Genomic DNA, 16,247 nt, shown 5'->3' on the forward strand with positions numbered 1-16,247 from the left:
GGGTATCTGACGAGGGGCACTCAGGGGAGACCGGCCGCATGGAGGTGGGCACACACAGGTGTCGGGGGCTCCGTCTATGAAGGGGCTGCAAATACGAGGCTCTGGCACATCCCTGGAACGCGCAGGAAGGACGCTGCATGCGGGAGAGATGAGGAGCAGCTCGGAGGCCGGAGACCTCGGAGGCCCCGAGAGAAATGCTGGACGGAAGCCCCAGGGTGCGAACGGGCCCCAGGCGTGGGCTGCAGGACGGGGTTTCCGAGGAGGTGCGGCGGGGTTCGGCTGACTCTAGGGATGGTCACATCAGTGAGGGCTGAGGTGTGGGAGGGGAAGAGACTTCTGGAACAGAGCAAAGGAGCTGAGAGGCCTGAGGGTAGCACAGGCCATTTACAGGGATGGTGAAGAGCTGGGGCCAGAGCTGGAGAGGAAATGACGCCCACGTGCTCTCTCTACAGAGAGCAGGGACCAGAGGGTGATGGGGGCAGAAGCAGGCTCTAAGGATACGCCTTCGAAAGAAGTATCTATTTTTTTTTTAAAAACTGCTACATTTACATAAAATTTATCTTTTAAACCATTTTTAAGGGTACAGTTCAGTGGCGCTAAGTACAGTCACGCTGTGGTCCAACCATCTGTCTCGAGAACTTTCTCATCTCCAGCTGAAGCTCTGAATTCACTGAACACTAACTCCCCATCCCCACCTGCCTCCAGCACCTCCCCACCCCCCACCCCCAGCAGCCACCACTCCACTTTGACTAGTTTCGAGCCATCTAGTTTCCTCCAATACGCAGAAGCATCCACTATCTGTGCTTTGGTGTCCGGCTTGTTTCACTGGGTGTTAGGTCTTCAAGGTTCAGCTACGTTGCAGCGCGTGTCGGAACTTAAGAGGTAGGGATCTGAGGGAAGAGTGTCGTGGAAGTGGCCGCAGAGATCTCTACCTTACGTCTAAGGATAGAAGCACACGGTAGAATTGCAGCAGAGAAATGACTGCAATTCCCAGGGCCACGGTGGGGGGAAATGCACTGTCCTCCGAGAAAGGAGCCAGATTTCGGGGAGAGATGGAAGGCAAGGGACGCTGGGACACTTGTGAAAAGCTGGGCCATTCTGCTGATGAGACACTGAGTTCCAGAGTGGACGGCAGATGAAGCCGGGTCACAAAGTTGGCACCTTGGCAGTGACCAGGTGACCAGGAGTGGAAGCCCAGTGGGAGTTCCACGTTTATTTGGGGAAGTCCTGCAAGTCTTGGGCTGGTGCTTAAAGAGTAATTGCTGGGGGCACCTGGGTGGCCATGTGGCTGAGCAGCCAGCTTTGGGTTACGGCTCAGGTCATGATCTCACAGTGTGTGCGTTCGAGGCCCCCATCAGGCTCTGGGCTGATGGCGCGGAGCCTGTGTGGGATCCTTTCTCTCCTCCTCTCTGCTCCTCCCTCGCCTGTGCTCTCTCCCTCTCTCAAAATAAATAACTAAAAAAAAAAAGAAATCATTGAAAAACAACGAAAAACGGATGCAGAATTCCCACAAGCGGGTGGTGGCCCGCACCATGCAGGGGAGAGATCAGGGGGTTTTAGGTCCAAAGCTCATTCTCTTCTGACCTCTGCTGCTGGTGTGGCCTGGACCAAAGTACTTCTTCCTCCCAGGCCCCCACCTCCTCATCCGTGCATCAGCTGCCTGGAGATTTACTGAAAGTAGTAACAGAGAACGGATAGAGAGGTCTCTGAAAACTAGTAGGTGCTACTTAACACATTATATCCCAATGAAATGTTAAAATGCTGTTACTTTATACAGTCTGTCACCTGAAGGCAATGGAGCATTAGCTTGTGTCAACTACACTCCAATTAAAACGGTTTTTTAATGCTGTTATTTTATTTTCAAAGTTTATTTATTTTTGAGAGAGAGAACGCACAAGTGGGGGAAGGGCAGAGAGAGGGAGACACAGAATCTGAAGCAGGCTCCAGGCTCTGAGCGATCAGCACAGAGCTGGATGCAGGGCTCGAACCCAGGCACCACGAGATCATGACCTGAGCCTAAGTCAGATGCTTAACCGCCTGAGCCACCCAGGCGCCCCAGAATAAATAAATGATTTTCTTTTCTTTTTTTTTTAATAAATGATTTTCTTAAGTGTAAAAACCGTACTTAGTGTGACGGCCATAGAAAAGCAGGCAGCAGGCAGGATTTGGCCCACGTGCCTTAGTCTGCTGACCTCTGTCGTAAATATACTGAAACTCTTGGTCGATTGCTTACAGTTTTAGAAAAGAAAGTTCAGACGGATTCTAGGGCAGTGACATCCCGCTGATGATGCCAAGAACTCCCCACCATTGCCTTCTCAGAACCGCGTACGCTGCAGCACAGCGAGCTCCGTGTCATGAAGAGCGTAACGAACTCACACTTGGGCCTCTGGCCCAGGCCAATCCCTTCATTTCAAAACACATTAATCCAAACGCCTCCTTGCTGCCACGCTGGAGCTCTGTAGACACCTCAGGCTTTGGGGTCTAAAATGGACTCTCGTGTCTCCTCTCCTGCCCCCCGTTTCCTCTCCCCCCTTCTCCAAGTCCATAGACGGTACCCCTATTCACCCAGGTCCCAGGAAGCACCTCGATTCCTCTCTCTTCTGCTCACTCAATGGCCAGCTTGCAAGATCTCCAGAGTAGACCTTGGGTACACTCACTTCTCCAATTCCACTGCCCACCCGGCCCCAGTGGGCCACTACAATGACCCCCAATCAACCCCCTTCTAACCCCTCCCCTCCGATTTTCCACTACGGTGGCAAGAGCAATAGAGGCCATATGGTCTACAATGTCTAAACTATCTGCTGATTCCAACAGAACCCACATTTTGTGTGTCCCCTCCCGTGGCCTTCAGTGGCCATCTACCACACTAGAAGAAAATCTAAATGCTTTACCAGAGCCTACTTTTTCCATTTATGGCTTCCAGTGAAGCCAGAGTTTCCAGTTTGTCTATATGAGCAAATGGAGTAGTAATCACACCTTACATGTCACTTGTGAAATGATTCCGTGGAACAGATTTCAAGATCCCATTTTATCAACGGGGAAACACAGACTCAGAGAGCTCGTGTGATGTGCCCAACTTCCTGAGTCAGCCCTGAAGAGACCTGAATCTAGATCATTCGGCTCTTGGCTCGGATCCATCTCCCCTTCCCCCACCCCAGGACCTTGCTCTTCACACCATAGCAGTGCTAGGGCCAGCGCTAGACAGATTCGGGTTATTTTTGGAGTCAATGCTTCTGGAGTCATTTCTTCAGCAGGGCAGCTTCTGACTGGAATGGAAACCCCAGCGTGCTCCCTGGGCTCCACACTCCCTCAGTGTGCCCAAGGCAGTCTCTGGGGGCCGAGCGGACGGAGGTTTTTGTCTGTTGTTCCTGGGGTAGGTGGGGGAGAATCTCTGTTCCTCAAGGTTCTGGTTTTTTACAACTTGTGCCAAAATATCTACTGAATTTTAGGTTCCCATCCCTCCTGGGCATGAAGTGATAAATAGCTAGATATATTGAGCAAACCTCTAAAACCGAAAAAATTTCAAAGAACTAAATAAAATATTTCATAGTGATGCATGTTGGCCTATCTGTAGATACCACAGTTAATTTGATAATCTTTTTGTGAGACAATATAAGGCACTTAGATGCAGGGATCCAGAAATGAAACCCGCATTGTAAGAAATACATAAAAAAGACTCCTAGTGGGGCACCTGGGTGGCTTAGTCGGTTAAGCCTCCGACTTTCGCTTAGGTCATGATCTCGCAGTTTGTGGGTTCCAGCCCCGCGTCGGGCTCTGTGCTGACAGCTCAGAGCCTGGAGCCTGTTTCAGTCTGTGACTCCCTCTCTCTCTGGCTCTCCCCTGCTCACGCTGTCTCTCTCTCTCTCTCCTAGAAATAAATAAAACATTAAAAAAAAATTAAAAAAAAAAAAAAGACTCCTAGAAGTCCATCTCCATTATGGAAATAAAATCCATTTTTATCTCCTGATTCTCAGAATACATATATTTTATTTTATAAAACATGTTTTTTAAATGTTTATTTTTGGAAGAGAGACCGATATTTAACTGACAGCCACCCAGGCACCGTGTCAGAATACAGATATATTATATACACATATGTATATAATAGATATACACATATGTATTTTTTTTCAGGGGTGGAACTTTTTTTATTCTTAATTAATTTTTAACTTACATCTAAGTTAGTTAGCATAGAGTGCAGCAATGATTTCAGGAGTAGATTCCATAACGCCCCTCGCCCATGGAGCCCCTCCTCCCCCACAACCCCTCCAGCCACCCTGTTTATTCTCCATATTTAAGCCTCTTAGGTTTTGTCCCTCTCCTTGTTTTCACATTATTTTTGCTTCCCTTCCCTTATGTTCATCTGTTTAGTATCTTAAAGTCCTCATATGAGTGAGGTCATATATTTGTCTTTCTCTGACTAATTTCGCTTAGCATAATACTGGCTAGTTCCATCCACGTAGTTGCAAATGGCAAGATTTCATTCTTTTTGATGGCCAAGTAATACTCCATTGTGTATATATACCACGTCTTCTTTATCCACAAAATACATGTATTTTAAACAAATATATGCTCTATGTAAATTAGTATTTATAGTTTTAATATGTTCATGATTTAGAACATGTCACTGAAAGATATGGAAAAGAAATAAAGTCTTTTGTTTATGACATTTGTTTAACATGCTCAAGTGAGTATTTCACTTTATTAGATTTTGCAGAATATTAGCTTTTTATCTCTTTTACTTCTTTGTACCCTTTCATCTACCCAACTTTAACCTGAATTTATTCAATATGGTCTGGTCAAGATATCCAGATGTTTGTTACTAAGTACTTCATTTCACCAAATGAATAGCACAGTCTAACAAGTCACCTAATGGGCCAGAAGTGACTTAACTTCTTTTTAAGAAATTTTTTAAAAATGCCTTTATTTATTTTTGAGAGAGAGAGAGACAGAGTGTGAGCAGGGGAGGGGCAGAAAGAGAAGGAGACACAGCATCCGAAGGAGGTTCCTGGCTCTGAGCTGTGAGCATAGAGCTCAATGGGGGGCTTGAACTCACAAATCATGAGATCACGACCTGAGCTGAAGTTGGATGCTCAACCAACTAAACCACCCAGGCACCCCTAAACAATTTTTTAAAACGTTTATTTTTGAGAGAAAAAGAGAGATACTGTGTGCATGCACCCACATTAGTGGGGGAGGGGCACAGAGAGGGGGAGACAGAGAATCCAAAGCAGGCTCCAGGCTCCGAGAGGTCAGCGCAAAGCTTCATGTGGGGCTTGAACCCATGAGCTGTGAGATCATGGCCTGAGCCGAAGTTGGACACTTAACCAACTGAGCCACCCAGGCACCCCATGACTTAACTTCATTAGCAAAGCCTTAGTCTAGTAGGAATTGGATAAATTCCAGTCTGTTGTATAACTAGTTCCCACACATCTTATGCCTTGACTTACATCTGCCCTCACGCTGTAAGGAGTGCAGTCTCTTCAATACAGAGGCCAGACCAGCAAAGCCCACTTTCACTGCACTAAGGAACTAAAGACTGAGACAGGTCTGCAGCCTCGGGGACACAGCCCTGAGGTGCCACCCTACCTGCTCAGGCCAGGAGAGGCCTGTGTATCCCAGAAGCACCCACCTGCCTCAGGGAATACTATTTCCATCTTCTATTTGAAGATTAATTTTTTAAACGTTTATTTATTTTGAGAGAGGGAGGGAAGGAGGGAGAGAAAGAGACACACACAGAGCTTAAGTGGGGGAGGGGCAGAGAGTGAGGAAGACACAGAATCTGAAGCAGAGCTGTCAGCATGAGTATGATGCGGGGCTCGAACCCACAAACCATGAGATCATGACCTGAGCTGAAGTCAGATGCGTAACCGACTGAGCCACCCAGGCGCCCCACATCTTCTATTTAGGACAGAATCTAATTGTTTCCATACACTAGTAGAGTCTTTTTAAAAAAGAAACAGATGCATAAGTCAAAATAAAAGTGCAGCTCATTAACAGAAAATTTAATAAGATTAATTATATTTAAATCATTCTTAAGGATAATGTTAAAATGACTCCTAGCCCCCACACAGGCTCTCCTCTGCAAAAATGAGCTGGCTGTCCTTTCCAGAGAATACTGGCAGACTTTTTAAAGTATTTCTTAATATTGTTTTCTTATTGGCAACATCTTATAATAAACCCTGCTGGATATGACATCAAGTAGTTAGATGTGGATTTTATGGAGAGATTTTACTTTGGATAGAGTTCTTTGTTACTTAATTTTGTTTATTTTGTAGTCTACCAAAGACAAAAATTTTGGCAAAATATGAATTCATAAGCTTATTTAGTAATATTTTCACAGATCTTAAGTCATATAAATATAAAGGCATAGACCTTTTATATTAAAAAACTTTTCAGAACCTTGTTTGAATGCTAAAAATCTTAGAATCTGTATGAGATATAAGTATAACAAAATATGAGTGTTTAAAATCAAATTATCCAGGGGTATCTGGGTGACTCGGTTGGTGGCTCAGCTTATGATCTCATGGTTCATGAGTTGGAGCCCCACAATGGGCTCTCTGCTGTCAGCACAGAGCCCACTTCAGATCCTTTGTCTTCCTCTCTCTCTGCCCTCCCCCTCCCTCTCTCTGTTTTATTTATTTTTTCATGTTTTATTTATTTCTGAGAGAAAGAGACAGTGAGAGAGTGATACAGAGAGAGAGAGAGGGAGAGAGAGGAAGAGACAGGAAGAGAGAGAAAGAGAGAGAGAAGCAGCATGAGCAGGGGAGGGTCAGAGAGAGAGGGAGACACAGAATCCGAGGCAGGCTCCAGGCTCTGAGCTAGCTGTCAGCACAGAGCCCGACGTGGGGCTTGAACCCACTAACCATGAGATCATGCCCTGAGCAGAAGTCAGATGCTTAACCGACTGAGCCACCCAGGTGCGGCCCCCCCTCTCAAAATTGAACAAACCTTTTAAAAAATGAGTAAAATCAAATTATCCATCTTTAGGGGCCTAAAATAATGATGGATAAGTATTAGGGGAATAATGATAACAGGTTCCATTTACTGAATACTCTCTTGAATGTTCCACTGTACATTTCTTACCAGCAAGTAAGTGTAATTATCCCTACCATATATATTCAGAATTAGAGGTTCAGAAAACTAAGTAAAGTCAAAATTCAAACTGTTTTCCTTCATCCCAATGCTCATGTGTTTTATATTACATACCTACAATATAAAACATTAAGAGTCGCAAGGATTCTAACATATTTCTTTTCCTTCTGACATATGTTTTTATGACATTAAACTCATAAAACATAGAGGACACTTTAGAGTTGTGAATGGCAAGATTTTTAACGTTCATTTTCTGAATTACATTGGAAACAAATGATGTAATAGAAAGATAAAAATGTGATCCAAAGGTAGAAAGAAGAAAATGAAAGAAATTTAAAAAAAAAGGAAAGAAAGAGAAGAAAAAAGGACGGAAAAGAAATTTAATTTAGGAAAAATATTTAGGAAAAAAATTTAGGAAATTTAATTTAGGAAAAATATTTAATTTAGGAAAAGATAAAAGGCAACAGGTCAGGGCAGAACACTATTCCTCTGCACCAACTAAAATAGTCACATAGTAACTAGAATTACATTTTTCTAAAGTCATCAGAGAGCTATGGAAGCAGAAAGATTCAATTAACTAAAACTGTTGAGAGGGAGAGCTCTTCACAAGTGAGTGTCACCAGGTGTTTTCTTCCCCGAGGACACAGGATGGGACTATACAGAGACTTCATGGTCTCAAGTGGGAGAACCAGCCTCCATTTGTAACAAGGCCTCCTCAAACACATGGCTGGCATTCTCGACACATTTGTCAGACGTGCAAGTCACCTGGGGAAGGTGGGGCCAGAAAGCAAGCTCAAAACCTCTGCAGGGAGCACTGAATGCCTCAGTCTTTCAAGACTGAGGAGATAGAAACCCTCTAGGCTCTAACTCGGAAGACCAGAAGGAAATACTTGAGAAATTGGAAAAAGCCAGAGGTTACCTACGTCTTACTGAAACTGCATCTGTCCCCAACTCATTCCAATACCTGTTAGTAGTGACGAGGTGAAGCCCCTCATTCTCGCAGAAGAATTCACTCCAAGGGAGATTCCTTGCTGGTGGACGATATGATCTGAACCTACACAGTCTCTTAATATACAATGTGCATCTGCAGTAAAAACTAGAAGGTATGTGAAAAGACAGAAAAATGTGACAAAAGACGCAAATAACAGATACAGGCTCACAAACACTATCAATATTGGATTGAGTAGGCAAGAATTAGATGGGCAAAACTGGTGAAAAGATGGAGGATTTCATTAGAGAACTTAAGTGCAATAAAGAGAGTCAACTGGACGCACTACTTTGAGAACAAAACACTTCCCAAAATTAACAACTCCCAAATGGTTTGACAGAAGATTGGGCCCAGCAGAAGACAGGTTCAGTAAACTAAAACAAGGTCAAAAGAAAGGATTCAAATTGAAGGAAAAAGAGAGAGAGAGAGATGGGGGGGGGGGGAAAGGATGAAACAGTATCAAATAAGAGACACAAGGGAAGAAAGGGAAAAGTCTAACATCTACGATTTGAGTCCCAGAAGCAGGAGAGAAAACAGGTAAGAAGCAATATCTGAAAGATGGGGAGTGAAAATTTTCCCACATTGATGAAAGATACCAATCTACAGATATAAGAAGTGAGGGAGTTGAAGGCAAGGTAAATATAAAACCATACCACCTTTATTCTAACTGTGGCAAGCCAAAACCAAAGGGAAAAACTGTAAGTCAGCCAGAGAAAAAAGTCATGTTACCTTCAGAGAAGCAGGACTTTTCAATAAAAACTACAGAAGACAACAGACAATGATTTGAGATCGTACAGGCAAGGCACAGCCTGGGATGTGTCCTAGATAGACACACGCACATTTTTGACTTGTATCCAGAATATATAAAGATCTCTCTCTCTCTTTTTTTTAAAAAGTAGGCTTCATGCCCAGGGCGGAGCCCAACGCAGGGCTTGAACCCACGACCCTGAGATCAAGACCTGAGCTGAGATCAAGAGTCACATGCTTAGCTGACTAAGCCACCCAGGTGCCCCAGAATATATAAAGAACTGTTATGCATCAAAAAGAAGACAGACGACACAATGGAAAAATGGGTCAAAGACTTGCAAAGGGCATTTACAATAGAAGATATACGAATAGCTGACAAAAAGATGGTCAACATCATTAGTAATCAGGGAAATACTAACTAAAACCCCAGTGAGATGCGACCACACTGCCACCAGAGTGAGTAAATTACAGGGGTGGACAATACGCTTCGTATTGCTGCTGGTGAGGGTGTGAAGCAATAGACTGCTGGTAGGGACGTAAACTGGGTTGGGGTATAAAAACAGTTTGAAAAACTGACAGTATTTAGTATCTAGTATCTAAAAATATACTGGTTCCATTATCCGGCGGTCTCACTCCCGGGCATCCAATGGAAACAGGGCTTATGTTTGTCAAAAGACGGGAATAAGAATACTAATATTAGCATTATTCTTAATAGTCCCACACTAGAAAATAACTCAAATGTCCTTCAAAAGTGAAACGATCAATGAACCATGTTGTGTTAACACAAAGAAACACTGGGCAGTGTTGAAAAATCACGAGTGACAACACGCAACAAGGAGTGAGTCTCAAAAAAATAATGCTCAACTAGAGAACCAGATGCAAAGAATATGTACTAGATAATGCCATACAAAGTTCAAAAAAAGGCTCAGTGAAAACAGTTGACCCTTGAACAAGATATGGGTTGGGGTGCTGATCGCCCCCATATGGTTGAAAATCCACCTATAATTTTTGACTCTCTCCAAACTTAGCAGCCTACTGTTGACTGCTTGCCTCACCAATAGCATCAACAGTCGATGCACACATATTTTGTATGTTATATGTACTAAATACTGTATTCTTACAATAGAGTAATAAGCTAGAGGAAAAATAATGTTATTAAGAACATCTAAGAGAAAATACCTTCAGAGTACTATCTATCCTGTGTCAAAAAAAAAATTCATGTATAAGTTGACTTAAGCAGTTCAAACCACTTGCTCAGGGGGTCAACTGTATACGGTTTGAGAACTTAAAAGAGCGGTTGGTTACCTCTGGGAGTAAAGCCTGGGAGAAAGCAAGAGAAGCCTTACGGACAGGAGCTGAAATTATCCCATATCTTGATCTAAAGCAGTGGTGAGCAATCTTGCCCCCCAGAAAACGTTTGGCAGTGTCTGGAGACGTTTTTCATGGTCACATCTAGGGAAGGGTGCTCTTGGCATCTAGGGGGAGATGGCAGGGATGTCGCTCAATACCCTACAATGCACGGGACAGCCCCCAAAACGGGGATATTCAGTCCAAAATGTCAGTGACGCCGAGGTTGAGAAATGCTGTTCTAGATATGTAGTTACACGGGGGGTATACTCATGTAAGGTTTACCAAGTTGTACATTGAAGATGTGTACACTTTACTGTAAGTTATAACTTAAACAAACAAAGGTAAAAGTGATAATGAAGGGGGCGCCTGGGTGGCTCAGTCGGTTAAGCGTCCGACTTTTGCTTAGGTCATGATCTCGCGGTTCGTGGGTTCGAGCCCCGCGTCGGGCTCTGTGCTGACTGCCAGCTCAGAGCCTGGAGCCTGTTTCAGAGTCTGTGATTCCCTCTCTCTCTGACCCTTCCCTGCTCACGCTGTCTCTCTCTCTCTCTCCTAGAAATAAAAAAAAAAAGTGATAATGAAAGTCACAAAAGTACGTTTAGCTCCTCATTGAACTTTAGCAAACTTCTGCAGAAACTTTGTCTCAGTGTTATAAATTGTCTAATTCATTAGCATCTACAAGACCTGCATTTCCCAAGAATTACATTCAGTCAGGAAGAAGAACGGAACTCTTTATGTACCATTCCCATTAAATGCCCAGAAGCATCTATACTTTCCTATATAGAAGAGGACGTATGAATTAGTATCTGGGTTATTGCTAGGAATGGATATTTGGAGAAACACAATAAAGGTACAGTTAAAATCTTGGACTGGGAGTAACTTGTTCTGGGAGTGTTCTGCAGGGCGAGCAAACATTTCTAATAAATTTTAGGTTGATAAAGGTCTTGCAATGTGAGTCGTACGTGATGCTGAATGTCACATGATTACAACTGAGCCAATGGTTTTTCTCTCTCTCCCTCTCTCTCTTTCACTGCGGGATTGTGAGTGGTGTCAATGTGATGTCACATTTCCACCAAATCCTCAAAGGAGGCAAAAGCAAGTGTCACTGGATAGGTTCCTTGTAAAAATTTCAGGAAAAGAAAAAGATTCCATTGAGCCAATAGCTAGCAGTAATTCCATTAGTGACAGTAAAAGTCATCCTACACGATAACCCTCCTCCCTCCTGTCTCCCTCACACCAGCCACAAAGGTTTTCAAAGGTAAGTGCAGGTTAAATTTACTTTTCTTTGTATTTCCTTTATTATTTTGTATTATACTATAGTATTGTAATCATTTTTATACAAATATTTCTGGGTTGTGGAGTGAATCATCTGAGTTTCCGTTATTTCTTATGGGGAAATCCTTTTTGATATACAAGTGGTTTGCATTACAAGCATGTTTCTGGAATGCATTATGCTCGCAAACCAAGGTTTGACTGTATATGGTAAAGTTTGGGATTTTCTAGGAGCCGTTGCAAGATACAGAAAAATATACATGCACTCTTCAGCAGTAGTCTAAGCTTGGTTCCAAAGGTAATAACTTTTTATCACCAATTATCAACAAATCAAGAAATCTACTGGTACCTTAAATCCCATTCTTAGTCCACCCTGAGATGGAAAATTCACTTGTGAAGGTGGCGTAAGGCATAACATTGTATCCACGCTTTCCACTGTCTAGCCGTAAATGCAACAGCTCTCTAAGTTTACGCTGATCTGGCCAGACAGCCCTAGACGGGAGAGAAGTGCTAGGTGTGGCAGCCTTAGAAACAGCACCACAAGCCTGTGTTCTGGCTCGTCAGCAAATACTGCTCAGTGAGCCTTAGAGGTGACAGGCACAATCAGAGATAAACCAGAGAACAGCGGGCCCTCCTCTACCCCAGGGAGTCAAACTGCTGAGTAACTGCACGAGATGCTGTTGTCTAAAATCCAAACATGAATATGTTTTCTAAAAGGACGTTACAGTCTAGAGTAGAATTAAATTAGTAGAAACTGAGCACTTCCAAACCAGAACAGTTCACTGGCTTAAAACACCACCGAAATAACTGAAGTAAAACATCACTGGTGGGCGAGAGTAAAACATCACTGTTTCACGAATGATTCCCCACGCACAGAGCACGAATCCAATCAGCTGGATTAGAGTCAGGGTGATTTCTTCTATGAATTCATAATCCTATCATATTACCTTGCACTTTCGCTCACATCAAACTTCAGTGTGAATGGCTGTTACAACAGCTTATGCAATTGTATGTACTACGAACTGACTCACCCATGCAGGCTTGTCTAAACTCTGCTCAAGGTAAAATTCAGGGACCATCTCAGAGAGGGCCAGGGAGTCAGTGACTCACACTTATTGTACTAAATGCTAAGCTCTGACTCAGAGTGAACCCTGTTGGTTGCTGATTGACACTGTAGGTCACTGAACAGAAGAAGGTCACGTTGTGAGTCACCTGGTGGTACACTGAACACCGATTTGAAATATTCCCAATTGGACAGTGATTCACATTATAATCAGATTGGGACTTGACTTGACACATGTGATTTCAAAACTCAGTTCTGCTGAACGGCCTTGGGAGACTGCTACAAAGTCATTCCCTACTCAGTGCCCTGTATTTCTGTGTAAGAACACATGGTAGGGGAGGTGCATAGAGGTGCTAAGTCAAGGGTAAGCTATTCAGGTCACGCTCTGGAGAGAACCATGGTTTCCTTCTTCAAGGATGCAAGCACAGGTCCCAGAAATGCCTTCTGTGGAAGACGCATCATTCTTACAAACTTAAACGACTGTGCAAGGGCCAGATGCTTACTTGAAAGGTTCTGCCCTAGAATTCCTAAACTGCTGTGAGGGCTGGACCTTGAGGCTACCAGCTCCATCTGTCCGTGGAAGGTGAATGTCATTAGTCATTAGACTGCCACTTGTAGAAATGAAAGAACTGTGGGATTTTAGGATTGATATTCAAGTGCCTGGAATGGAAACCATTTATTAATTTATTTAAAAAAATTTTTTTAATGCTTTATTTATTTTTGAGAGAGCGAGCGAGAGAGAGCAGGGGAGGGTCAGAGAAAGAGGGAGACACAGAATCCGAAGACAGGCTCCAGGCTCTGAGCTGTCAGCACAGAGCCTGATGTGGGGCTGGAACCCACAGAGTGTGAGATCATGACCTGAGCTGAAGTCGGACGCTCAACCCAACCCACTGAGCCACCCAGGCGCCCCATATGGGAACCATTTAAAAGCGACTGCATTAAAATCAGAAGGCTTATTTTCTCTTTCACGCTTGCTTGTCCACAAAATCTGGAATAAAATCTCCTTCCTATGTAACTTTGAAGGCCTTAAGTTCTCTTAAGACGGAGATTTTAAGAATTTATAAAAAGCTCAAAAGTGATTTCTAAGGTAAAACTGCTCCAAGGGATTAATAGAATATGCAACCAAATGCAGCCTTCAGCGAGACCTTGAATTCCAATGCTGTAGCTTGATCTGTGACCTTAGCTTACCTTAGGGAAGTTATGAGGTCCTACCTCCTACTGTGACACACCTCCATCAAGCTATGGGACAGCAGCAGCCAAATTACTGCCTGGTCTTTCTTATGTTGTATATAACACATGGCTTCCAGTTTCCTATCTGTTAAAGGTTCAACAATCTGTAAACAGGTGAACATCAGTGTGGTTATCTAGGAGCCCAAGGGAGCAGGTCAGAAGGCCTAATTTGAATTCTATCTGGGGCCCTCTTTCAGTGGAGATCTTCAGTAGAGAACTCCATCCTCTCTGAATGTTTCCTCAGCTATAAAGTGAAGGAATCGGACTTTTAACATTCTATGTATTTTTTATTTCTTTTTTTAAATTATTTTTTAAATTTTTTTTTAATGTTTTATTTATTTCTGAGAGAGAGAGAGACAATATGAACACGGGAGGGTCAGAGAGAGAGGGAGATACAGAATCTGAAACAGGCTCCAGGCTCTGAGCTGGCTGTCAGCACAGAGCCCAACGCGGGGCTCAAACCCTCGAACTGTGAGATCATGACCTGAGCCGAAGTCGGATGCTTAACCAACTGAGCCACCCAGGCGTCCCTCTTTCTTTCTTCTTAAAGTGATCTCTGTGACCAATTTGGGGCCCAAACTCCCAACCCAAAGATCAAGAGTTGCACACTCTAGGGACTGAACCACCACCAGCCAGGCGCCCCAATTTTTCTATATTCTTGATATTAAGCATATTTTGGCTAAACTGCTTATAATCATCTTCGAGAAGTCAGCATTTCTAGCTCCCAATAGAAGTTTCCAGATCCTCTTATACATAATTGACCTGATGCAATATTTTAAGGCAGATATTAGCTTTTCTGTATATACTATGACCTAGTGTGTACTTTTAATATGTTTTACAAAGTGAGTATTTTGAAGGTTAGAGATAATTTTCTTAAAATGCTGTTTGAAATGTGTATGCAAATATCTCATTATTATTTGAAAGAGTTCAGATGATGTAGAAATGCGTTGTATTTAAAATGTACATACCAACACGGAAAATATTTACTGGTTTTCTAATTTTGGTGATGGACATCTTCTATTTCATTACATACACTCTTTATAGCTCACCAATAAAATGCATTTTGTTCCTCATCTTTTTATATAGTATCCTGAAGGCAACTTAGCCAATTTAGCATACGCAGTAATAGTAATAACAGCTTTTATTTGGTATGTGACAGAGCTCTGCTATATTAATTTACGGAATGCTGGCAGCTACCCTATCAAGCAAAGCTTTTTTCTAATCCTCATAGTGCAGATGACAGAACAAAGTCACTAAACGTAAAGTAACTTGCCTGAGGTCACACACCTAGGCTGGGATTTGAATTCGACAGTTTCAGAGCCCAGGACTCTGATCTATCAGGCAACACTGCCTCTCATATGCGAGACTGATACGCGATACAAATGATGCCATTTAATGAGAAGTCACGATGAGACACAGTAGAGATTATAAACAAAGGTAATGAGCAAAACCCAGAATTTCCAAATAGAGTCACTGTATTAAAATGAACTTGCCAAGTCTGGGACTTGAACTCGGGACCCTTGTATAGTCAATTCCATAATCTGGAACCACTAGAAGTAAAATGAAGCCAAGCCACGCAGGGGCCCGTTGCCCGGAGAAAGGGAAAAGACCCAAGTGGGGTGAATGGGGATTGGTGCAGGGGCTCCCGGCTCCCCCACACGCCAGGCAATACGGGGCCGAGAGGGCGGGTGGCTGCTTCGGCCGGGCTACGGACGGGAGCACNGCGCGAGGCCCCTCCTGGGTCCCCGGCGCGCCCACGCCCCCTTCCAGTCTCCGCAGCCCGGGCGCCCCGACTCGTCCCAACTTACCGCGCGCTGCTCGGCGAGCGCGGAAGACTCACTGGCCGGGCTTCGCTCAAGAAAAATGCCCGCGGCGCCGGCACCTTAACCGCCTCGGCCAAGGCTGGGGGACAGTTCAGGCCATATCTGTTCTCCAGAGCTTAAAGGCCGACACCGAGCCGGACCCTCCGGGGTGCGTGTTCCCGCGCCCACTTCCTGCGTCCCCCGCCTGAGTTGCGCTTTTCCTAAAGGGAGGTTCTGCGAGTCGGGGAGTGTCTGCTTTGCCTTCTCACCTGCGCCCCAACTGCCGGCCTCCAGCGCCCCGCCGCTTCCTCGCTCTTCTCTCCACCTGGTGACAGTGCCGACGCGCCCACCGCCCGAGCTCCCCACACGTGCTTCGGGGGTCAGCTATACTCCCGCGCCCTCTACCCACTCACTGACCTCAGGCCACAAAGGCGGAATCGTGCGGACGCCCGGGTGGACCCGGCAGAAACTGATCCCGGAGGCAGGACGCCCCCCTGGAGGCCCAGTCACACCCTAAGCCCGTGCACCCCCACAATGCGCACCCCCACAATGCGCAGTGACTAACCTACGCGGCTGGACCGGCCGAGGAGGCGACCGACCCGCACCCGCTCCCGCCACCGCGGCGACAACGAGGGTCCAGGTCCTGAGCGCGCGCCCCGCCCGGTCCCGGCCACTTCCCACCCCGAGGCCCTGGGGGGAGTCC

At 44.6% G+C, this 16,247-nt stretch overlaps 1 protein-coding gene across 1 annotated transcript in view; it reads right to left on the reverse strand.

Annotated features, from left to right (window-relative positions):
* Window positions 1-16,247, reverse strand: part of RGS20 (regulator of G protein signaling 20) — a 77,037-nt gene that overhangs the window by 31,552 nt on the left and 29,238 nt on the right. The window contains exon 3 of the mRNA XM_077765016.1: window positions 3,819-3,849. Within this exon, the coding sequence (XP_077621142.1) occupies window positions 3,819-3,849 (31 nt within the window). The remainder of the gene's footprint in view (window positions 1-3,818; window positions 3,850-16,247) is intronic.

This window comes from Crocuta crocuta, unplaced genomic scaffold, assembly GCF_008692635.1.
Source record: "Crocuta crocuta isolate KB4526 unplaced genomic scaffold, BGI_CrCroc_1.0 scaffold94, whole genome shotgun sequence".
NCBI lineage: Eukaryota > Metazoa > Chordata > Mammalia > Carnivora > Hyaenidae > Crocuta > Crocuta crocuta.